At 44.2% G+C, this 25,672-nt stretch overlaps 1 protein-coding gene and 1 pseudogene across 1 annotated transcript; one reads left to right on the top strand and one right to left on the bottom strand.

Annotated features, from left to right (window-relative positions):
- Window positions 1–1,080: 1,080 nt before the first annotated feature.
- Window positions 1,081–14,124, bottom strand: LOC117190490 (annotated as a pseudogene).
- On the top strand, window positions 11,600–12,530 carry LOC117190500. The gene is made up of 2 exons (XM_033395570.1): window positions 11,600–11,788; window positions 11,859–12,530. Exon 2 carries the CDS (start codon window positions 11,944–11,946, stop codon window positions 12,346–12,348), a length of 405 nt encoding a protein of 134 aa, XP_033251461.1. The 5' UTR covers window positions 11,600–11,788; window positions 11,859–11,943; the 3' UTR covers window positions 12,349–12,530.
- Window positions 14,125–25,672: the final 11,548 nt, after the last annotated feature.

The raw sequence follows: 25,672 nt of genomic DNA, 5'->3' as shown, positions 1-25,672 counted from the left end.
GGCAGCGGCGTGTGACTGGCTTACTTCAACAGCAGCCAGCAACTCAGCTTTCAACGATATGAAAAGAGTATCGAAGATTTCGCGCAGCTCACTCCCAATCTCGTTTTGATCGAGAGCCTCCAACTCATTATGGGCCTTATTAAATTCCTCTCGAATTTCTGCCAACATATCAAGGCGCACCTCGACTTCCGCGGCGGTCAGCTTATCGATTTTATTCCCCGCGAAGGATTCGCCAAGCCTGTGCAATCGATCATATAATGACTGACTTTTACGCTTATACAGATTCAGTCTGGAATCAGCCACCACAATATTTCCGCCCGCGCCTGTATTCGGATCGTTGTCCATGTTAACCGTTGTGCAATTCGACACAACAACGGAAAATGAAATACCGCTTAAGCGACGATGTATAGACGCGAGAGCGAGAATGCAAGACACGAAAAGTCAAGAACCGCGGCTGCAGCTGCGCAGAGAATGAGAGATTCGACGCTTAAAGTACCGGAATTTGTCTATAAATATTCCAGCCGCACTCTCACTGAATTTGCACTTTAAACTGTTTTTCAACGTGCACCCAAATGTATTTGTTGGTAGTTAAACTACCCAACAACAAAATATTGTATAAATAATAAGTGTTTTAACGGAACGCGATTAAGCAATGGTTTTATATCACGTCGGGGTCACCAATGTTTGAGATGCCAAGCTTTTTTGGCACCTATGTGTTTCAAAAATGAAATGAGATTTCGGGTTAAACTTTATAATTCGTATTTAATCTTGGTGGCTTAGCGGAAGCCGATTGCTTGCTATTGCCAGATAAACTTTATGCGAGATCGATATGCAACCAATGCGCAGAGGGGTTAGCATAGAACTGAACTATAGACGACGGCGTTAGATCAAAGTGATTGCCGAAGTGGCGGCAGCAGATCAAAGTAGTTGCCGAAGTGGCGGCGGCAGAGAGCCCCTTTAGCGGGAGAGCGCAGCAGCTCTGCAGAACGTCAACGTTTTACAACATAGGCGGCTCTCTCTGCTCATACAATAATAATGTTAAAGTTACGGTTATTCTTCAGCGGCTGGCCCGAACAGTCCCTTTCATGAAGAAACATATTCTTTTTAGTCCTACTTAGTCGTAGTTAGCCCTACTATATGTACAAATCTACCTAAAGATAATAAATTTAAATAATTATAATTTTGTACGATAAAATGTAATTGTAATTGGGAACCCAAGACCCGGACCAGAGGCCTCTAAGAGCTGCGACAACGGAAGCAGGCTTTGAATCCCCGCTTAATAGCTCGTATGTTCTGTACGACCTCCTCCTATCATAAAGAATAATCATTAGATCCATTAAACGACAGAATACGATCACTTACCTGCATCAGATTGAAGCACATGGCAATCACGGCCATTCCCAGCAATAGATATACGGCACAGAATAAAGCTGACCTCAACTTTGTCCCTATCGGCGGTTATCTATCAAGAGAAAGCTTATAGACGGTTCTTATTTGTATTCGTGATGATCTTACCACCCGGTCGCCTGGCACCAAATCACCAAATCCAATACTGCTGAGCGAGATTAAGCAAAAGTAACTGCCATCCAAGTAGTTCCAGTCCTCCCAGCAACCGAAGAGCAAGGCACCCCACAGAATGTACCTGAAAGAGAAGGAGTGCAGCGTGCTTAAGGGATCTGTGTGTGGCAGCATTTTAAGAAGTCTGCAGCTCTTACCCGACCATGACAAAAATGCAGACTGTCAGAGGGACAGTTATCTCATCCGTGCTGCCGCGTATCTCTCGCTCAATATCCGAATCGGATCCGCTGTACGCCACATCCACGATGCTGGAGCTGTGATAAGAGCTCTTCGTGCAGTCGGTGCTACTGCTGCTGTTGCTGTTGGTGGTAGAGCTGCTGCTGGAGTAGCTACTGCTTCCGCCGCCACACTCCATGTGGTGCATTTGGAGCTGAAATTATGTGTGATGATATCCCACTTGATGAGAGACGCTCTCACTCACCGCCCGCGCAAGATGTCGCATCTTTCGTCTCTCCCGTATTATCCGGCGCTTGGCCACTCCAGGACATATGCGGCACAGGCAGACCTTGGAGTAAATCCGCTTGAAGGACTTGGCCAGCACATCGCCAATGTTTGAGAGGTAGAGCAGGAACAAAGGCATCCCGATTATCGCATACAGAATGGTCGCCAGCTTACCCCACTCGGAGTGGGGTGTTATGTTACCATATCCGATCGTTGTGATGACGGTCAGCGAATAGAGAAAGGCCCTCGAGAAGCTCCATTGCTCCACATCGGGTCCCTTCAGTTGCTTCTTAACAATCGCCCGCTGGTACTCCAGAAGTACGTCATTGACACTAAAAGCGTAGAATAGTCTAGTTTAGTTTATGATTTGCTCAGTTGTTAGCTATATGTCACCGGTTCCTGTAGGCCTTGTGGTCGAAGAAACTAATGTTTTCGGCCGTCAACTCCCAGATGCGCGTGAGGCACTCCCCGCTGACATTGCGCTCGATGAACCGATTCGGCTTCTCCGACCTGAGTCGCTCGTATTCGAAGATTTCGATGGCCTGGAATATTAAGGCGCCGCCAATCGTGTAGAAGGTGACTAGCAGTATGATGCCCACATTGCTGAACATGAAGGCCGTGAAGTGGCGGCAGTGATCCTTGAATCGTTGAAATACTGGCTTCTTCTTCCGGCGTTCCACTGGCGTTTGCTTGGACATGCTTCGAGCCGAGTGTCCTGCGCCTGGCCCCCATTGGCATTGGGCGTTTGCGGAGACGATGGGACCGCAGTAGAGCTGTAAATATACGATATGAGGGCTTGAGTGACGCCAAAAAGGATTTCCTGCACACCTATCGCTAAATATATCCGTGATTACTCGCAGTTTAGCCCAAACACACAAAGTGGTAAATAAACAAAACGCTGGCTATATTATCAAAGTGCTTAGCCTTAGCGGCCATAAGTCTTTGCGAGCAATGGACGGATTCGGAACGTACGAATGAGTGTTCATGTGTGCCCGTACGAGTATGCTGCCTTGCCTGTACGAGTAGGTGTTTTATTTTTATAGTCTAGTCTGGGATTATCGTGCAATATACGATCTGCAACGCATACTCGTAAAGATCTTGATACATTGTTTTAGTGCTGTCCGGACAGAGTTTGGATACCATTTTGCACCTACTCGTAGTTTACGAGTACATATGTACATATGTATGTACATGCTATGCTACACAGAGTTTCCAGGCGATCAGAGATTCCATTCCATTCCGCATTGCGTAGTGAATTCATGCGTGTGAATATGCGTGCGGATTAATCAAGAGAAAATATTCATATAAATAGTAATAATTAAGCTGGCAACTACTGAATGAATGAAAGAAGGGTAGCTGTGCTTCAAATGAAACGGAGATTCTTGTAATTTCTTAGTGAACGGACTTATCTATTAGAATGTGAAATTTTGGTTCCATGCACTCGCTGTTTCCAGTTTTCCTCAGTAAGTAGCGCCCCGGCGGAGTGAGCGAGTCGAAATAGCTCTAATATTTGTCGTTAGATAGAAAAAGAATGAAGGAATAAATTGTACAAGTCACATAGATCTCTTCACAACATTGTACATATGCTGGGTACCAGGTGTGTGTTGCGGGAAGTGCTTTTGCTTGTAATGGATTGTTGCTGATGTTGTAATCGCCCTTAAAATCAGCAGGCGAACAAAAAAATGTAGATAGCAGAATGAACGAGGGGGAACGTTGTGAGTTGCTGCGGACACCGCAACTCTACAGTTATACCCGATACTAAGTCAGTATGGCTCTCCTCCGGCAGACGCCGCTAATAATAAACGACACGACAAAGAGTGCGTGCGAGAGAGACAGAAAATCAGTCTGAGCGTGTCGTCGGGCGCTGCGTAGCCAGTGCAAATTGATTTGTTCCTTTTGGCTATAAAAATGATCTGATCTGATCCAGATTCAGCAATCTCATAGATATGGTCATTATCTATGATTCTGCGTTTTTAGTTTTCTCGAATCTGCAATATTGTGGATGCAACAGATTTTCGTCCTTTGTGTGGGCGGAAGGGGGTGGGGCGAAATTCTGAGATATACGTTTTATAGTGAGATCTAACAGAAGTGCGGATACCAAATTTGGTTACTCTAGCCTTAATAGTCTCTGAGATTTGTGGATGCCCCAGATTTTCGTCCTTTGCGGGGGCGGAAGGGGGGGTGGCGAAATTTGGACACGAAACGGTCAAGGTCCGATATCACAGGAGTGTGGATACCAAATTTGGTTGCTCTGGCTCTTATAGGTTCTGAGATCCTTGAACTCATATTTTGCAATTGGCAAAACCGACCATGAAACCTGTGTGTTAGAGAGAGACAGAGCGAGAGAAGAATGAAATTGTTTTCTTGATTCTAGCTCTTGCCTAAGCCGGTTGTGTTTTTTTCTTGCTCCCGCATTCTCCGCCCTTTGCCTAAATATCATACAACATTGTTGTGTCTTTGTTTTGATTTATTATCGCATCTCTTTAATTTGATTCTACCTTGTGTTAACCACCAGTGTTTTGTTTGTAAACAAGTGTTTAATATAAATTCAATATTGCAACGTAACACATCGGACTCGTGCAGGCAATTTGTTATTGTTTTTTTGCCCAGTCTGCTTTTCGTTATCGCTTCTTCGGTGTGCACTGTTCTCGCGCATCAGCGTTTGTATCGCCCACACTCTCTCGTGAGCATAAGCGGGCTGCTCGCATTGTTGCTCTCACTCTCTCTGGATTGCCTATACTCTCCCTCTCTGTGGACTTTTCTTTTGTGTCTCTGCTTTGGTGAGTTTACTGCTCGTTTTCTGCACTTCGTTAGATCATCTGCTTTGAATTATTGCCGCTGCAGCTGATTGTCTGGCTCGCTCTGCTGTCTGCTCTCCTACTTTACCTGCTATCTCACTCCGTTCTTCTTTTATTCGTGCATTCTTCTACTGTCCATAATGGCAATTGTTTGCAGTGCAAAGAAATGTGAATTCGGTGGTGTTATCATTGGTGATTCATTTCTTAGCTGCTGGCTGTGCGACAATTTTGCCCACATAAAATGTGCTGGTGGTGGAAATTTTGGCCGGCTGAATGATCTGATCTCGAAACGCATGGGCCTGTCTTGGTCATGTCTGGCTTGTCGGGAGATTGAGGCCGAAATGCGCACATTTATGAGACAGACTCGAACTGGGTTTGTGGATGTCCGGAAACAATTTGTGGCTCTCAACGAGAAATTTCTTGCCCTTGAATCACAGTTTCTTGGGCTCAAACTCTTGAGCGAATCGCCTAGACGGAAAATTCCGCATAATGATACCAATCTCTTGCAACCTAATCCGATTGGTACGCCTGCCTCCCACCTTCATCCATCGGAAGCATTTCCGTGTAGTCATGCCACGCCGTTGTCTGTAAATCCGCCAACGGTGGCTCCGGAGTTCTTTACACCGAGCAATGTGCTTCCTTCGAGCACCCAACTCCCCAACAGCATCAATCCCATCCCTGCAGTTTCTGTGGCCGTCACTTCTGACGCGGTGAGTGCTCCTAGTGCGGGTGTGCTGGTTGCTGACGACGTCTTGCCAATTCCTGCTCCAATTCCTACTCCAATTCCTGCTACAGCCTTTGCTGCCAATTCCTCTGCCCTTGTACCGAGATCTCTTTTAGGAGTGGCTCCACCATCTCGATCTCGCTCGGGACTTAAACTTAAAGCAGTGGTCCCTCGGAAAGCAATATTTGTTTCTCGTCTTATTCCTGAGGCTACAACGGAGGATGTTAAACAACACCTTGCCGCTAAACTTAACACTTCGCCTGTTGATATAGTTGTGACTAAATTTACATTTAAACATAAGCGCAACATATCATCCTTTAAAATTCTTCTCCCTGATTCTTTACTATCCTGTTCTCTAGAACCGTCAATATGGCCTGAGCATACAATTGTGCATGAGTTCCTTCTCAAAGATTCGAACTCGAATCCAAGAATTACCGAACATGCTCCAAAAAACTGATGTACTATTTTTTCATGCACTATCAGAACGTTCGCAGTTTGCTGGGAAAATTGCGTCAAATTCATACTAATAGCGCGTCCTTTGATTTCGATGCCATCGCGTTTACCGAAACCTGGCTTAACTCCTCTGTCAATGATCACGAAATTTTCATTGATAGTTACACTATTTATAGAATGGACCGCCCATCTTTTGCAGGTGGGGTTCTGATTGCAGTTAAATCTGTTTTCTCATCTGAGTTATTCCCATTCAATAACATTCATGGAATTGAATTTGTTGCAGTCAAAGTTCGTGTTGGCTCCGCATTTTTCTATTTAACCTGCTCTTACATTCCTCCCAGGTCTGATGATGAGCTTTACTTACACCACCTTTCAGCAATTAATAATGTTGTTTCTACATTAGGGTGCAATGATCGAGTATTGTCATGGGGGACTTTAACCTCCCATTTCTTTCTTGGCTGCCTTGTGATAACGCTAACCTGTTGTTTCCCAATTGCCATAATGACTTTATCAATGGGCTAACGGATATTTCCCTTGTCCAAATTAATGCCGTTAAAAACATTAGGGACAGACTTCTTGACCTCGTTTTTGTTAACGATGGTTCTCTTGCTACTGTATCTAGAGCAAGCCCAATATCTCTCCCTGAAGATCCTTACCATCCAACTTTGTTGATATCACTGGAGTGTACACAATCTGGAGGTGCTGACAGTTCCATGGCTCCTTGTCACATAAAGTGTTTTCGCAAAACAAACTTTATTGATTTAGATCTACATCTCTCGCGTGTTGATTGGTCGTTTCTTTATTCATTACCGAACATAGATGCAACTGTTAACTCGTTTTATAGTTCTATTTACTCCGCCCTTAATACGTTTGTTCCAGATATCACTGTACCTGTATCGTCCAAGCCTCCCTGGTTCTCCAAGTATTTGTCATACTTAAAAAATAATAAATCCCGGCTCTATAAAAAGTACCAGAAGTCGGGCTCCACGTTGGCCTTAGCTCTATACTCCTCCGCTCGCTCTCTGTTCCTTGCCGTCAATAGTCAGTGTTATAATCATTACCTTTCACAATGTAGTAGTAACTTTCGTAGTGATCCTAAAAAATTCTACTCGTTCGTTAATTCTAAGCGCAAGTCAAACGTTTTTCCTCCGTCCCTTCATTACCAGAACAAAACAGAAGCTTCTGCTGTTGGTATTGCAAATTTATTCGCTAACTTTTTCCAAACAACGTACTCGTCTCATATTTACAACGCATCCACTCCGTATCCGTACCAGCTACCTCAAGCTAACAGCATTTTTCTGCCCTTTTTCGAGGAAAGCGTTGTTCTGGAAGGTTTGTCATCTATGGACATATCGTTTTCTGCGGGTCCAGATAAGGTACCAAGTTGCATCTTAAAACACTGTGCCCAGTCCTTTTGCAAGCCCTTGACCTTTCTCTTCAACCTCTCCTTGGAACAGTCTTGTCTCCCAGTAATTTGGAATGAGTCCTACATCATTCCGCTTCAGAAAAAAGGTTCAAGATCAAACATTGAAAACTATCGTGGTATCGCAAAGCTTTCCGCCATCCCGAAGCTTCTTGAGTTCCTGGTCACCCGGCAACTGCAACATCTTTGTTGCAGCTTGATATCTCCGTCGCAACACGGTTTTTTCAGACATCGTTCAACATCGACTAACCTTCTTAAGTTTTCTAACCTAATCCACCGGGGTTTTCAAATTGGTTTGCAGACGGATGTAGTTTTTACGGACTTCAGCAAGGCATTCGATTCTGTGACCCATGCTCTGCTTATTCAAAAGCTCTCTTTATTAGGGTTCCCAACGAATCTTCTAGATTGGATTTTGTCCTATCTCTCTAACCGTACTCAACGTGTTTTGTTTTCTAACGTGTTGTCAAATACTGTTAATGTTACTTCAGGTGTGCCACAGGGAAGTCATCTGGGCCCGCTTCTGTTTATTTTATTTGTGAACGACCTTCCTCAAGTTATAACATACTCTACTACACTAATGTATGCTGATGATGTCAAAATCTGTCTTTCTTACTCTGATTGGTATTTGCACACACGCCTTCAACTTTATCTAAGTGAACTACTATTGTGGTGTTCAACTAATCTTCTTTTTCTGAACCTTTCCAAATGCAAACTTATGACATTTTACCGTCGCGCTCCTCATTTTGTCTCATATGTTCTAGGAAATCATGTCCTTGAGCGAATTTCGAGTTCAAATGACCTCGGAGTCCTTTTTGATCATAAGATGTGTTTCAACACCCATATAGCTGCAACTGTAAATAAAGCTAAGGGTGTTTTAGCGTTCATCAAGCGTTGGTCCAAGGAGTTTGACGACCCGTACGTTACGAAACAACTGTACATCTCGTTAGTACGTCCTATATTGGAGTATTGTTCTTGTGTGTGGAGCCCGCAGTATAAAGAGCAGCAGGCTGTTATTGAATCCGTGCAAAAGCAATTTTTAATTTTTGCCCTCCGGAACTTTAACTGGGACTCGGGTAGAATCTTGCCACCCTACCGGTCTAGGCTAAATCTTATCGACCTGCCGTCGTTGCACCATCGCAGAATATGCAATGGCGTAATGTTCGTGCACAAGCTCCTTCTTGGGACTGTTGACTCCCAAACTCTCTTGGGTCAGATTGACTTGGCCGTTCCATCCAGACCTACCCGTACTTTTAGGCCTATCCGTCTACCCATATGTAGGTCTAATTATGCTGATCATGAACCTTTTAGGGTTTTATGCCATAATTATAACTCCCTCTGTCAAACCCTATCCCCTGAACTGTCTCTTTAACTAATTGCATGCAATATTTATAATCATTTAAATTTAGCTAACTTTTAACTTATCTTTTTCCGCCTTTAATCTAAGTACCATTATTAACAGATAATTTGTTAATTTAATAAATAAATAAATAAAAAAATAAAAAATAATTATACGATCTGGTTCAGATTTTGCACTCTAGAAGATATAGTCATCTTCTACGATTCTGTGTTTTTAGTTTTCTCGTATCGTCGAAATTGTGGATGCCACAGATTTTCGCCCTTTGTGGGGCCGGAAGTGGGCGGGGCAAAGGTTTGAAATATTCTTGTAGCAGTGACATATCACAGAAGTCTGGATCCAAAACATCGTTGCTCTCGCTCTTATAGTCTTTGAGCACTAGGCGCTGAAGGGGACGGACAGACGGACAGACGGTCTACATTCAAGAATTAATGGCGTTCGATGGCGTCAAATTGGAGAGTTCCTAATGATGCGATGCGGTGCGATGCGGTGCGATGCGCTGTCTGTCGGTGCGGTCCGTTGTCTGTGGTAGCGGTTGCCAAACGCCAAAACACCTTTTGTTGCTGTTGTTTAGATTTTCATTTCGTTTTCTAAGGTTTTATTTAGTGGGTGTGAAATACGAGTTCATTTTAGATTATTTTTATAAACTTCTGCTCTGGACAGCCGCCCCCAGGCCCAGCCCAAGCCCCAGCCCCTAACCACAGTCATTAGACTAATTTGTGGCCAGAGAAACACTTTTATTGCCGCCCATAGTTTTTGGGGCAAACGATAGTTTGGAGCTGGCCTTGGATATTCAGGGAAATATATTTATTTTATTGACTCGCCCAGAAGCTATTGATTCTACTACGCAATATGAGTTTCCCCTCCCCCCGACAAAGATGAGGCGGCGGGCATAAATTAAAACCAATTTGCAATCGATGTTTGCATTATGTACAGCGAAAACATATTGTGTTCGTACTCGTGACTAAAAGAGATTCCGAATTCAAACACAGACTAAACGAGGGGGAACGTTGTGAGTTGCTGCGGAGACCGCAACTCTACATTTATACCCGATACTTAGTCAGTATGGCTCTCCTCCGGCAGACGCCGCTAATATTAAACGACACGACAAAGAGTGCGTGCGAGAGAGACAGAAAATCAGTCTGAGCGTGCCGTCGGGCGCTGCGTGGCCACTGCAAATTGATTTCTTGCTTTTGGCTACAAAAATGATCCGATCTGACCCAGATTCAGCAATCTGATAGATATGGTTGTTATCTATGATTCTGCGTTGTTAGTTTTCTCGAATCTGCAATATTGTGGATGCAACAGATTTTCGTCCTTTGTGGGGGCGGAAGGGGGTGTGGCGAAATTCGGAGATATAAGTTTTATAGTGAGATCTAACAGAAGTGCGGATACCAAATTTGGTTACTCTAGCCTTAATAGTCTCTGAGATTTGTGGATGCCCCAGATTTTCGTTCTTTGCGGGGGCGGAAGGGGGTGTGGCGAAATTTTGACACAAAATGGTCAAGTTCCGATATCACAGGAGTGTGGATACCAAATTTGGTTGCTCTGGCTCTTATAGGTTCTGAGATCCTTGAACTCATATTTTGAAATTGGCAAAACCGCCCATGAAACCCGTATGTTAGAGAGAGACAGAGCGAGAAAGAACGAGGGGGAACGTTGTGAGTTGCTGCGGACACCGCAACTCTACAGTTATACCCGATACTAAGTCAGTATGGCTCCCCTCCGGCAGACGCCGCTAATATTAAACGACACGACAAAGAGTGCGTGCGAGAGAGACAGAAAATCAGTCTGAGCGTGACGTCGGCGCTGCGCGGCCACTGCAAATTGATTTCTTGCTTTTGGCTACAAAAATGATCCGATCTGATCCAGATTCAGCAATCTGATAGATATGGTTGTTATCTATTCTGCGTTTTTAGTTTTCGCGAATGTGCAATATTGTGGATGCAACAGATTTTCGTCCTTTGTGGGGGCGGAAGGGGGTGGATCGAAAAAACTCTCTTTTAGTCACGAGTACGAACACAATATGTTTTCGCTGTAAATAATGCAAACATCGATTGCAAATTGGTTTTCATTAAGTATATATGTATAAATTTTTTCATATATTATATATGTAGATACATCATTGTTTTAGTTATAATAAACAAAAAAGTCGAGAACCGACGGCGTTTGCATAATTTTTATAATTTATAATAAACCTGTTTAAAATAAGGAAATAAATGTGTAATTATATTATTGTAATATTTTATATTTTGTGGTATAAATCAAACAAATAACAGCTTTTATTTCATTTTCCGCGCCCTAGTGTACCATAACCCCACCCCCTGCCCATTCTTCATTTATTTTGTGGCGGTAGGTCAGTCCATCAAAAGACCCAAAACAAGAACCAAACTCAAATTTCAGTTCTAGCGGCCAGCAATACTAAACACACACACGCAAAGTACGTGAGAATGTATTTGCACCCATACACTAAAACATGCTGGTGGCAAAACAGAACCAGACCTAAGAGAGAGTTCAAAAAATCTGAAAAAGCATGCAATCACATATTTTTGTCGAAACATATTGCGTGTGTACTAAACATGCAAAGATGTTCTCTCTGCGCTCTCTCTCTCATGATGACGTCACTCTGGGGTACTGAACGCGCTAGCCAGTGTGTGACGCTTTCGTTGAATGAACTGGCACATCTATATACTGTATGGTTAGTGGTACTATCGACTGCCGATAGTGCGATATCATTAACTATCGATATGTTTTCATTACATTTATATTTAATTTATAGGTGATAATTTAATTAAAACAGAAAATACGAGTAGGATAGTACAAATTAGTCATAGAGTCCTAGTATTGCACTGCACCAGACGTTTTTCTGAGATAAAACCATATAAAAAAAACTATCGATGTTGCAGCCCTATAATAATTATAAAAATTCCATCACCGAGCACAATCGAAGCCTCTCTTTTTTGACCAACAAATTCAAATTTTATCATAATTTTCCAAAAAAAGTCGGAAACATTCCAGTAAGTTCACAGTTTGTTTTACTTCATTCTAGTTGTTCTTTCTAGTTGCTTACATCGTTCTTTTACACAGCCATCACACAAATAGTTTGCTACAACATTGATATTAATTTTGGTAAAAATTATCCCCATCGGAAGGCGTACGTTAATTCATCACAATGGCACCCACACCACCAAAATCGAATCCGTCGTTGCCGGCGGTGGTGAGCAAAAGTCCGCGGGCGGAGCTATCATTCACAATTCAGTTTCTGTCGGGAAGGGCCGTGGTGATGGTGGAGTGCCCGGGGTATGACACGGAGCTGTTCATACCGCAGATTGTCAAAGACCGGATCACCCTCCAAAACATTATGCTGAATAGATGGTGCTGCAGTGAGTCCAGCTTGACCACATACCCGACCGTTCAACCTGTGAGCAGTCCGCCGGTGCGAGCACCGAAGAGGATGATTTCGTCTACACTACCACCACCACGAGGTGAAGGCTTTGCTGGCAAGACAAAAGCGTTTAGATCGGGTAAACAAAAAGCCAATGAAATGGATGAAGCGCACGTGATTTATTGCCGCTGATTTGTCTACGTTTTCAAAATGTACTGTTCGCCCTTCAAGTCAATTGCAATATGTCTTAGGGTGTAGCAGCGTATTAAATGTCCCTTTCATGAAGAAACATTCTTTTTAGTCCTACTTAGTCGTAGTTAGCCCTACTATATGTACAAATCTACCTAAAGATAATAAATTTAAATAATTATAATTTTGTACGATAAAACGTAATTGTAATTGGGAACCCAAGACCCGGACCAGAGGCCTCTAAGAGCTGCGACAACGGAAGCAGGCTTTGAATCCCCGCTTAATAGCTCGTATGTTGTGTACGACCTCCTCGTATCATAAAGAATAATCATTAGATCCATTAAACGACAGAATACGATCACTTACCTGCATCAGATTGAAGCACATGGCAATCACGGCCATTCCCAGCAATAGATATACGGCACAGAGAATAAAGCTGACCTCAACTTTGTCCCTATCGGCGGTTATCTATCAAGAGAAAGCTCATAGACGGTTCTTATTTGTATTCGTGATGATCTTACCACCCGGTCGCCTGGCACCAAATCACCAAATCCAATACTGCTGAGCGAGATTAAGCAAAAGTAACTGCCATCCAAGTAGTTCCAGTCCTCCCAGCGACCGAAGAGCAAGGCACCCCACAGAATGTACCTGAAAGAGAAGGAGTGCAGCGTGCTTAAGGGATCTGTGTGTGGCAGCATTTTAAGAAGTCTGCAGCTCTTACCCGACCATGACAAAAATGCAGACTGTCAGAGGAACAGTTATCTCATCCGTGCTGCCGCGTATCTCTCGCTCAATATCCGAATCGGATCCGCTGTACGCCACATCCACGATGCTGGAGCTGTGATAAGAGCTCTTCGTGTAGTCGGTGCTACTGCTGCTGTTGCTGTTGCTGTTGGTGGTAGAGCTGCTGCTGGAGTAGCTACTGCTTCCGCCGCCACTCTCCATGTGGTGCATTTGGAGCTGAAATTATATGTGTGATGATATCCCACTTGATGAGAGACGCTCTCACTCACCGCCCGCGCAAGATGTCGCATCTTTCGTCTCTCCCGTATTATCCGGCGCTTGGCCACTCCAGAACATATGCGGCACAGGCAGACCTTGGAGTAAATACACTTGAAGGACTTGGCCAGCACATCGCCAATGTTTGAGAGGTAGAGCAGGAACAAAGGCATCCCGATTATCGCATACAGAATGGTCGCCAGCTTACCCCACTCGGAGTGGGGTGTTATGTTACCATATCCGATCGTTGTGATGACGGTCAGCGAATAGAGAAAGGCCCTCGAGAAGCTCCATTGCTCCACATCGGGTCCCTTCAGTTGCTTCTTAACAATCGCCCGCTGGTACTCCAGAAGTACGTCATTGACACTAAAAGCGTAGAATAGTCTAGTTTAGTTTATGATTTGCTCAGTTGTTAGCTATATGTCACCGTTTCCTGTAGGCCTTGTGGTCGAAGAAACTAATGTTTTCGGCCGTCAACTCCCAGATGCGCGTGAGGCACTCCCCGCTGACAAGGCGCTCGATGAACCGATTCGGCTTCTCCGACCTGAGTCGCTCGACTTCGAAGATTTCGATGGCCTGGAATATAAATGCGCCGCCAATCGTGTAGAAGGTGACTAGCAGTATGATGCCCACATTGCTGAACATGAAGGCCGTGAAGTGGCGGCAGTGATCCTTGAATCGTTGAAATGCTGGCTTCTCCTTCCGGCGTTCCACTGGCGTTTGCTTGGACATGCTTCGAGCCGAGTGTCATGCGCCTGGCCCCCATTGGCATTGGGCGTTTGGGGAGACGATGGGACCGCAGCAGAGCTGTAAATATACGATATGAGGGCTTGAGTGACGCCCCAAAGGATTTCCTGCACACCTATCGCTAAATATATCCTGTAACGGTTGCGGTTGGACAATACCGATTCAAAATAGGTTATCGCTATGGTGCTCGGATATCGCATGCAATAACCTTGGGCCAATTATCGCTGCAGGGCATAGTATAGTTGGGGTGGGTGCAAGCAAGCTCGAGGTAGGGAACAGCTGAGCTGAGCTGCCGTAAGTGCTGTGCTGCGCATCGCAACGGAGCTTTCGAAGCCGAGCTTTAAGATCGGTAAGCTCTTATTTAAGCAGTGCAAAAGCACAAAGACAAACCGAAAAGAAATAAAACGGAACGGGGAAAATCCCACACGGTGGGCGCGCCGCAAAAATCGGGCGAAAATTAATAACCGTGCGCCGAGAAAACTGGCAAGAAACTACCCTGGCGAAAAGTGCATATTTGCCTCGCCTCGCCAGCAAGTGTTGTTCTTGTTGCAAACACGTGCGTCCCGCAGCTCTGCCAGGAGAACCCAACGCTCGTGTCTCCGTGGAAAAGTCCGAAAAACCGGTATGTTAAAGTGCCCTGTAGGGAAAATTTAGATTTTTTTCTTAGCCCTCGTGGTTTTGGTTCTGTTTCGCCCATAGGGCCCTGGCCCCGAGCGGTAGCCACCCGGCACTCCCAAAGTTCTGCCCCACCCACACCAAACTCCCACCCTTGACGGGAGTACTCTTCGGAGTCGACCTTGGTGTGAGGCCGAGATTTTTTGTCCCTTTTGGAGTCGTTGAAGCATCCACCTGCCCGGCGACATAACCTCCACCGGCCATAACCCTTGCGCCATATCTAACGTACGCGCATAGAGGGCATAGAGATCAGCCCCCCCCCCCCCCCACCCCTATGCGCCGCTAACTCGCTGTCTGCGACGGCCTAGAAGACGCCGCCACGGATCCGGACCCAGATTTCGTAGCATAGTGTAGTTTTAATTGTAATTTTTTTTTGGTTCCTTCTGAGCACTTATATGACTATGTAACTTTCCTTAACTCTGCGTCACAGTCCTACCTCGATAGGCGGGAATGTGAAAGTTCCCAAAACGGAATTTATTTTTGCGGGTTGAAGACCGAAAAACTTAATCATAAAGTAACAGACTACAAAAAAAAAAAAAAAAAAAAAAAAAAAAAAAAAACGAGGTGGAACGTTGTGAGTTGCTGCGGACACCGCAACTCTACAGGTATACCCGATACTAAGTCAGTATGGCTCTCCTCCGGCAGACGCCGCTAATAATAAACGACACGACAAAGAGTGCGTGCGAGAGAGACAGAAAATCAGTCTGAGCGTGACGTTGGGCGCTGCGTAGCCACTGCAAATTGATTTGTTCCTTTTGGCTATCTGATCTGGTCCAGATTCAGCAATCTGATAGATATGGTCGTTATCTATGATTCTGCCTTTTTAGTTTTCTCGAATCTGCAATATTGTGGATGCAACAGATTTTCGTCCTTTGTGGGGGCGGAAGGGGGTGGGGCGAAATTCTGAGATATACGTTTTAATATGAGATCTAACAGAAGTGCGGACACCAAATTTGGTTACTCTAGCCTTAATAGTCTCTGAGATTTGTGGATGCCTCAGATTTTCGTCCTTTGCGGGGGCGGAAGGGGGTGTGGCGAAATTTGGACACGAAACGGTCAAGGTCCGATGTCACAGGAGTGTGGATACCAAATTTGGTTGCTCTGGCTCTTATAGGTTCTGAGATCCTTGAACTCATATTTTGCAATTGGCAAAACCGACCATGAAACCTGTGTGTTAGAGAGAGACAGAGCGAGAAAGAATGAAATTGTTTTCTTGATTCTGGCTATAATAATTATACGATCTGGTTGAGATCTTACATTCTAAAACATATAGTCATCCTCTACGATTCTGCGTTTTTGGTTTTATCGTATCTTTAAAAATTTGGATGCCACAGATTTTCGTCCTTTATGGGAGCGGAGGTGGGCGGGGCGAAGTTTTGAAATATTTTTGTAGCAGTGACATATCACAGAAGTCTGGATCCAAAACATCGTTACTCTAGCTCTTATAGTCTTTGAGCACTAGGCGCTGAAGGGGACGGACAGACGGACGGACGGACGGACAGACGGACAAACAGACATGGCTCAATCGACTCGGCTATTGATGCTGATCAAGAATATATATACTTTATGGGGTCGGAAACGATTCCTTCTGGACGTTACACACATCCACTTTTACCAGAAATCTAATATACCCCAATACTCATTTTGAGTATCGGGTATAAAAAAACCTTTTTCATACCCCCCCTATTTACCAATCCCCCTCCGACCTAGGCACACATTAACATGGTTTCCACAGCTCCACAACGAAAGGCGCCTTTCAGCGAGGGACCACTGTATTAAAGCCGTAAGTGACCCGCTCGAAGCTTTTCGGTCTCTTCGGTGCCAATTCTGCTAAGCTTGCCTTGCTCGCATTCCCTGCATTCTTTTAATTCATGGAAACGTAGCCAAGCCATACACTAACCGACATAGAAAAAAAAATCTCCTCAACCCAGAAAAAAAAAAAAAAAAAAAATGTATAATGTTTAATTAAATTTCGTTTTGGCTCACCATTGCTGATCGCTGGTATGACCCCCGCTGCTTTTGAAAATTTTTTTGATTTTTATTTTTTTTCCTTTATACATACCTAATTTACTTATTTCAAATATCCTATATTATATTCCTATCTTTTCTATTTATACTCCACCGTTTATATATACCTAAATCTATAAATTTTTTTTTCCTCCTTAGGGATTAAGCCCCCTATTTTTGTTTTATTCCACTAATTTTTTTTCTTGAGTTGCCTGCTGATTGTAGTTCAATACTTGTGTTATTTTTGGAAGTGAAACTTGGTTTGCTAGTTTTTGATTGAAGCAACATGTCTATGATGAAGTACAACGAAATATATTGAATGTTATTAGCAATGAACATGGAGTAGACTTATAATTTCCTAGGGACAGGGTGACGTAATGGGGTAGGGTAGGAATTTTAGGGATTTCCAGAACCTTCGCACCACTGGAAATCATGTATAGAATCGTGTGGGTCGACTTCCATCGCAAGACCTCACGCCCGCGAGAGTTTAGAACACGCCGACGAAAGCCCCTAGTACTTTCGGGTACGCCCTATGATTGTGCCATTTAATGTCCGTTATGCTCGGAATAGGCATAGTGTTGTTTTCGGAGTTCGCTCCCGGTAGAGTCACGGGATTCTACAAAATTTAAAGTTTATGTAGTAGGAGTCGAGACGCGGTCAAACGAACCCCCCCAAGTTACCGAATGAGCACGGAACCAAAGAATCCCCCCGGCCGTGACCTCGACATCCCCTCCAATCCATCCCCTACTCACGTATAGAAATATATCGTGGAAATGTTACATAAATTTTTGGCGCCCAACGTGGGGCAGGTTTTTTTTCAATGCTAGCTACTGTCTATACCCAGTTGGACGCGAGGGTGTAACGTTGTTACATAAATTTTTGGCGCCCAACGTGGGTCACTAGCCAAAGTTATAGTGACGGTAAAAAGTATTGGTAACTTTAGCAACAAAATCAGCTATTGGCTCGTCCCACCTATTGCTCGTTTGTATTCATATGCTTAATGCTGACTTTAGTTTTCTCTAAACGATCTGGTCATTGCTCCGATACAATTTCAGAATATTGCGGATTCTGCTTGGATCCTAATACTGGTTGTTCCTCTGAGTTTTATGGGGAAGTCGTCGAGTCTACGACGAAGGGAAGCTTAAGTGATCATCCGGAATTGAGAAAGTAGTTCCCATGTTGACGCATCCTGTCGGGCTAGTCAAACTTGTTGTCTGGAATGTGTATATATGCTGCTTGCGTATTCATACCGAACAAGCGAGATTGGTTTAGGTCGCGTCCTCCAAGCTACAGTTAATTCAGCGGATATTAGTTTCAATAGATTGAATTGTGAGGTTGATTCGGATTTGGTATTGTTACTCTTTGCGCATAGTATACGGTTGCATACAATTGCAGAATATTGCATATTTGGTTTCGTCCGGATATCAGTACTGATTGTCCCTGTACGGGTGATGGAAGCACAGAGATGGCGGTCCCAGATTTGGTCTTCACTCATACCCATACCATTGGCGGGTATTATTCCAGCAGCAGCGTTGGCTGCATATGGTTGTCTGGAACTAGCGCGTATGCTGCTTGCGTATCCTTGCCGAATCATATGTGGACACTTAAACCAGTGCACTGATACTAAGACAATGCAAATTAGAAACCATAGCCCAAACAAAATCAATTCTTTTGTCGCTGTTCCAAAGATTCGCAACTCCTATCCCTATCTTATTATGTCACCCATTAAATGTCACCCTAAAAAAAATTTGGTAGAATATAGCAAAAAAAAAAAAATAATAAAAAACGACATAGTCCTCAGCAAAACAATCCGCTGAGTTCGGAAAACTTTTGCGGCATTTGTTTCTCCGAAATGTTCAATACTCAGCCGTGTTTTTGTACTCCGTGCAATCACGTTTTCCATAAAGCATGTCTGGAAGAATGGTTCCCTCATCACGATGATTGTCCGAACTGTAGCCGAGTATGTACGTTATCTCAAGCAAAACTAGTTGTTGGCAATTGTTCTCCAAACAAGCCGCAGCCGGAACGAACAGAATTACCCGGTCCCTCGGGAATTACTACTTGAAGTCTTGCCAAAGCTTTGGAGGTCGTACAGACCCCGGCAAATGGACATTTTCAGCCAGAGACGGGAAAGATATCCGAGGGAAATGGCAAGAATACCCAATTGAGCCAAATTCCAACTGTAGGGTCAGTCCCGGTAGAACGAACCACTAGGCCAACTCGTTCCAAAAGAACTCGAGCACCAGCCAAAAAGCAGGTCCCGAAGTTCCCGCCAGGTCGATCTTCCGGTCCGGAAGTAGTGTGTTTGTCGGGATTGGATGCTAGCCGTAGCTCCAACCAGACTGAAGCTCCGTCAGATAATGTCGCCACTCACTCTAGCCCTTGGGAAGCACCCAACGCACGGACAGCCCCTCTAAGCCAGGGGTTGGACTTGGATGTCCTCCAACAGATAATTGAGCGCACTGTGGCCAGAGCCATATCCACTTTGCAGATTCAGCCGCCAGCGAGTCCGCAGGAAGGGTATGCGAGGCCAAATATCCCAACACCAGTTTCATGTATAAACAGCATGACTAGCCTGCGAACGGCCAAGACGGCCAACATTATGCAAAAGTGGAATGTTCCTTTTGATGGTTCTACCGAAGGTTTAGGGGTAGAAGAATTCATTTACCGAGTCAAAACATTAACCGATGAAACCTTGGATAGCGATTTTCTCGGCCTTTGCAAACATTTGCACATCTTGCTGGTTGGCAAAGCGCGCGATTGGTATTGGAGATACCACAAGCAGGTAGATCGCATCGTTTGGACAGAATTTTGTGCAGCTCTTAGACAACAATATAAAGACTATCGTTCTGAGTTTATGAGCAAGGAATTGATTCGAGCTCGAAAGCAGCACGTCGGAGAACCCTTCGTCGCTTTTCACGACGCCGTGGCTGGTCTTATAGATAAATTCGGCATTAAAATGGCGGAAGAGGAATTAATAGAAATATTAAAAGCAAATTTGCTTCCCGAAACCCGTCACAAAATCTTATATCAGTCCATTAGCTCAGTTGGTCAATTGAGAAGATTAGTACAGATGCATGAAAATTTAGTGCAGGAGTTACAGAAATCTGACACGTCTCGGCCACCTGTCGGCCGCCGTTCGATACATAGTCTGGAGGAATCGCGCCCTGAAAGCGATCAAGAAGAGTATGAGGATATCAGCGTAGAGGCCATTCAAAGTTCGACGGCTAAGCGTTCTTGTTGGAATTGTGAGGAGCTTGGACATGTGTGGGAAAATTGTATGGCAGATAGGCGGATATTTTGTTACGGCTGTGGAGCTCCGCAGTGCCAAACATGCATTCGTAGAGCTTCGGAAAACCGTCCGAAGGGTGCATCCAACAACAGCCGGATGCCCCCAAAAAACCACCATTAATCTTGCCCGTTGACTTAGAGCGAGACAAGAAGAGTTTGGCTTCTTGTTGTGAGAAAAGAAAGGAAACGAATACGATCGTAAAGAGAAGTTGTCGGTTTTTCCCTATCCCGAACGGATTCATAAATATTTAGAGGTTCGAAACAGAATTTTTAATGAAAAACCACATGAAGCCCCAAAACGAATCCAGCGTTTATGAAAATATTATGATAATGTCAGAAATAACCGTAGACTGTTAGTTTCCGCTATTATTAATAGTCCCAAGGATATGCGCAGTTATGCCGAAGTATCCTTTCTGGGTCGAACAGAACAGGGGCTTTTAGACACCGGCGCAAGTATCAGCTGTATAGGTGCTGAAATAGCTCAGACTGATTTTTCATCCTTTGCTGAATATAAACTAATAAAAGCCACTGCAAAAACTGCAGATGGCCAAAGTCAACAGATACTGGGGGTATTAGATGTCATCATGCGTTATCGAAATATCGAGAAACCCATGAAGTTATATATAATTCCATCCCTGACACAAAATCTAATCCTAGGTCACGATTTTTGGAGATCCTTTTCGCTGGCCCCAGACATCATTGCAGCTGTCGAGATAAGCTCGAAAGACGATGAGGCAGCCGAACCAGATCCCTTACGGTATCCTTTAACTAGGCAGCAAAACCAACAACTCGAGGTAGTTAAACAGTTATTTCCCAACGCGACGGAGGGACTAGGGCGTACGGCCTTGCTTAAGCATCATATCGATGTAGGTCAGGCCGCCCCCGTAAAACAACGCTTTTACCCGGTTAGCCCCCCCTATGCGCCGCTAACTCGCTGTCTGCGACGGCCTAGAAGACGCCGCCACGGATCCGGACCCAGATTTCGTAGCATAGTGTAGTTTTTATTGTAATTTTTTTTTGGTTCCTTCTGAGCACTTATATGACTATGTAACTTTCCTTAACTCTGCGTCACAGTCCTACCTCGACAGGCGGGAATGTGAAAGTTCCCAAAACGGAATTTATTTTTGCGGGTTGAAGACCGAAAAACTGTGCGTTGTGAGTTGCTGGCTCTCCTCCGGCAGACGCCGCTAATAATAAACGACACGACAAAGAGTGCGTGCGAGAGAGACAGAAAATCAGTCTGAGCGTGACGTCGGGCGCTGCGTAGCCAGTGCAAATTGATTTGTTCCTTTTGGCTATAAAAATGATCTGATCTGATCCAGATTCAGCAATCTGATAGATATGGTCATTATCTATGATTCTGCGTTTTTAGTTTTCTCGAATCTGCAATATTGTGGATGCAACAGATTTTCGTCCTTTGTGGGGGCGGAAGGGGGTGTGGCGAAATTTTGAGATAAACGTTTTATAGTGACATCTTAAAGGAGTGTGTGTACCAAATTTGGTTACTCTAGCCTTAATAGTCTCTGAGATTTGTGGATGCCTCAGATTTTCGTCCTTTGTGGGGGCGGAAGGGGGTGTGGCGAAATTTTGACACAAAATAGTCAAGTTCCGATATCACAGGAGTGTGGATACCAAATTTGGTTGCTCTGGCTCTTATAGGTTCTGAGATGCTTGAACTCATATTTTGCAATTGGCAAAACCGACCATGAAACCTGTGTGTTAGAGAGAGACAGAGCGAGAAAGAATGAAATTGTTTTCTTGATTCTGGCTATAATAATTATACGATCTGGTTGAGATCTTACATTCTAAAACATATAGTCATCCTCTACGATTCTGCGTTTTTGGTTTTATCGTATCTTTAAAAATGTGGATGTCACAGATTTTCGTCCTTTGTGGGAGCGGAAGTGGGCGGGGCGAAGTTTTGAAATATTTTTGTAGCAGTGACATATCACAGAAGTCTGGATCCAAAACATCGTTACTCTAGCTCTTATAGTCTTTGAGCACTAGGCGCTGAAGGGGACGGACAGACGGACGGACGGACGGACAGACGGACAGACGGACAGACAGACATGGCTCAATCGACTCGGCTATTGATGCTGATCAAGAATATATATACTTTATGGGGTCGGAAACGATTCCTTCTGGACGTTACACACATCCACTTTTACCACAAATCTAATATACCCCAATACTCATTTTGAGTATCGGGTATAAAAAAACCTTTTTCATACCCCCCTATTTACCAATCCCCCTCCGACCTAGGCACACATTAACATGGTTTCCACAGCTCCACAACGAATGGCGCCTTTCAGCGAGGGTCACTGTATTAAAGCCGTAAGTGACCCGCTCGAAGCTTTTCGGTCTCTTCGGTGCCAATTCTGCTAAGCTTGCCTTGCTCGCATTCCCTGCATTCTTTTAATGCATGGAAACGTAGACAAGCCATACACTAACCGACATAGAAAAAAAAATCTCCTCAACCCAGAAAAAAAATAAAAAAATAAATGTATAATGTTTAATTAAATTTCGTTTTGGCTCACCATTGCTGATCGCTGGTATGACCCCCGCTGCTTTTGAAAATTTTTTTGATTTTTATTTTTTTTCCTTTATACATACCTATTTTACTTATTTCGAATATCCTATATTATATTCCTATCTTTTCTATTTATACTCCACCGTTTATATATACCTAAATCTATAAATTTTTTTTTCCTCCTTAGGGATTAAGCCCCCTATTTTTGTTTCATTCCACTAATTTTTTTTCTTGAGTTGCCTGCTGATTGTAGTTCAATACTTGTGTTATTTTTGGAAGTGAAACTTGGTTTGCTAGTTTTTGATTGAAGCAACATGTCTATGATGAAGTACAACGAAATATATTGAATGTTATTAGCAATGAACATGGAGTAGACTTATAATTTCCTAGGGACAGGGTGACGTAATGGGGTAGGGTAGGAATTTTAGGGATTTCCAGAACCTTCGCACCACTGGAAATCATGTATAGAATCGTGTGGGTCGACTTCCATCGCAAGCCCTCACGCCCGCGAGAGTTTAGAACACGCCGACGAAAGCCCCTAGTACTTTCGGGTACGCCCTATGATTGTGCCATTTAATGTCCGTTATGCTCGGAATAGGCATAGTGTTGTTTTCGGAGTTCGCTCCCGGTAGAGTCACGGGATTCTACAAAATTTAAAGTTTATGTAGTAGGAGTCGAGACGCGGTCAAACGAACCCCCCCCAAGTTACCGAATGAGCACGGAACCAAAGAATCCCCCCCGGCCGTGACCTCGACATCCCCTCCAATCCATCCCCTACTCACGTATAGAAATATATCGTGGAAATGTTACATAAATTTTTGGCGCCCAACGTGGGGCAGGTTTTTTTTCAATGCTAGCTACTGTCTATACCCAGTTGGACGCGAGGGTGTAACGTTGTTACATAAATTTTTGGCGCCCAACGTGGGTCACTAGCCAAAGTTATAGTGACGGTAAAAAGTATTGGTAACTTTAGCAACAAAATCAGCTATTGGCTCGTCCCACCTATTGCTCGTTTGTATTCATATGCTTAATGCTGACTTTAGTTTTCTCTAAACGATCTGGTCATTGCTCCGATACAATTTCAGAATATTGCGGATTCTGCTTGGATCCTAATACTGGTTGTTCCTCTGAGTTTTATGGGGAAGTCGTCGAGTCTACGACGAAGGGAAGCTTAAGTGATCATCCGGAATTGAGAAAGTAGTTCCCATGTTGACGCATCCTGTCGGGCTAGTCAAACTTGTTGTCTGGAATGTGTATATATGCTGCTTGCGTATTCATACCGAACAAGCGAGATTGGTTTAGGTCGCGTCCTCCAAGCTACAGTTAATTCAGCGGATATTAGTTTCAATAGATTGAATTGTGAGGTTGATTCGGATTTGGTATTGTTACTCTTTGCGCATAGCATACGGTTGCATACAATTGCAGAATATTGCATATTTGGTTTCGGCCGGATATCAGTACTGATTGTCACTGTACGGGTGATGGAAGCACAGAGATGGCGGTCCCAGATTTGGTCTTCACTCATACCCATACCATTGGCGGGTATTATTCCAGCGGCAGCGTTGGCTGCATATGGTTGTCTGGAACTAGCGCGTATGCTGCTTGCGTATCCTTGCCGAATCATATGTGGACACTTAAACCAGTGCACTGATACTAAGACAATGCAAATTAGAAACCATAGCCCAAACAAAATCAATTCTTTTGTCGCTGTTCCAAAGATTCGCAACTCCTATCCCTATCTTATTATGTCACCCATTAAATGTCACCCTAGGAAAAATTTGGTAGAATATAGCAAAAAAAAAAATAATAATAAAAAACGACATAGTCCTCAGCAAAACAATCCGCTGAGTTCGGAAAACTTTTGCGGCATTTGTTGCTCCGAAATGTCCAATACTCAGCCGTGTTTTTGTACTCCGTGCAATCACGTTTTCCATAAAGCATGTCTGGAAGAATGGTTCCCTCATCACGATGATTGTCCGAACTGTAGCCGAGTATGTACGTTATCTCAAGCAAAACTAGTTGTTGGCAATTGTTCTCCAAACAAGCCGCAGCCGGAACGAACAGAATTACCCGGTCCCTCGGGAATTACTACTTGAAGTCTTGCCAAAGCTTTGGAGGTCGTACAGACCCCGGCAAATGGACATTTTCAGCCAGAGACGGGAAAGATATCCGAGGGAAATGGCAAGAATACCCAATTGAGCCAAAATCCAACTGTAGGGTCAGTCCCGGTAGAACGAACCACTAGGCCAACTCGTTCCAAAAGAACTCGAGCACCAGCCAAAAAGCAGGTCCCGAAGTTCCCGCCAGGTCGATCTTCCGGTCCGGAAGTAGTGTGTTTGTCGGGATTGGATGCTAGCCGTAGCTCCAACCAGACTGAAGCTCCGTCAGATAATGTCGCCACTCACTCTAGCCCTTGGGAAGCACCCAACGCACGGACAGCCCCTCTAAGCCAGGGGTTGGACTTGGATGTCCTCCAACAGATAATTGAGCGCACTGTGGCCAGAGCCATATCCACTTTGCAGATTCAGCCGCCAGCGAGTCCGCAGGAAGGGTATGCGAGGCCAAATATCCCAACACCAGTTTCATGTATAAACAGCATGACTAGCCTGCGAACGGCCAAGACGGCCAACATTATGCAAAAGTGGAATGTTCCTTTTGATGGTTCTACCGAAGGTTTAGGGGTAGAAGAATTCATTTACCGAGTCAAAACATTAACCGATGAAACCTTGGATAGCGATTTTCTCGGCCTTTGCAAACATTTGCACATCTTGCTGGTTGGCAAAGCGCGCGATTTGTATTGGAGATACCACAAGCAGGTAGATCGCATCGTTTGGACAGAATTTTGTGCAGCTCTTAGACAACAATATAAAGACTATCGTTCTGAGTTTATGAGCAAGGAATTGATTCGAGCTCGAAAGCAGCACGTCGGAGAACCCTTCGTCGCTTTTCACGACGCCGTGGCTGGTCTTATAGATAAATTCGGCATTAAAATGGCGGAAGAGGAATTAATAGAAATATTAAAAGCAAATTTGCTTCCCGAAACCCGTCACAAAATCTTATATCAGTCCATTAGCTCAG

Source organism: Drosophila miranda (assembly GCF_003369915.1).
Source record: "Drosophila miranda strain MSH22 chromosome Y unlocalized genomic scaffold, D.miranda_PacBio2.1 Contig_Y1_pilon, whole genome shotgun sequence".
Taxonomy (NCBI): domain Eukaryota; kingdom Metazoa; phylum Arthropoda; class Insecta; order Diptera; family Drosophilidae; genus Drosophila; species Drosophila miranda.
This window is presented reverse-complemented; position numbering and strand designations above follow the sequence as displayed.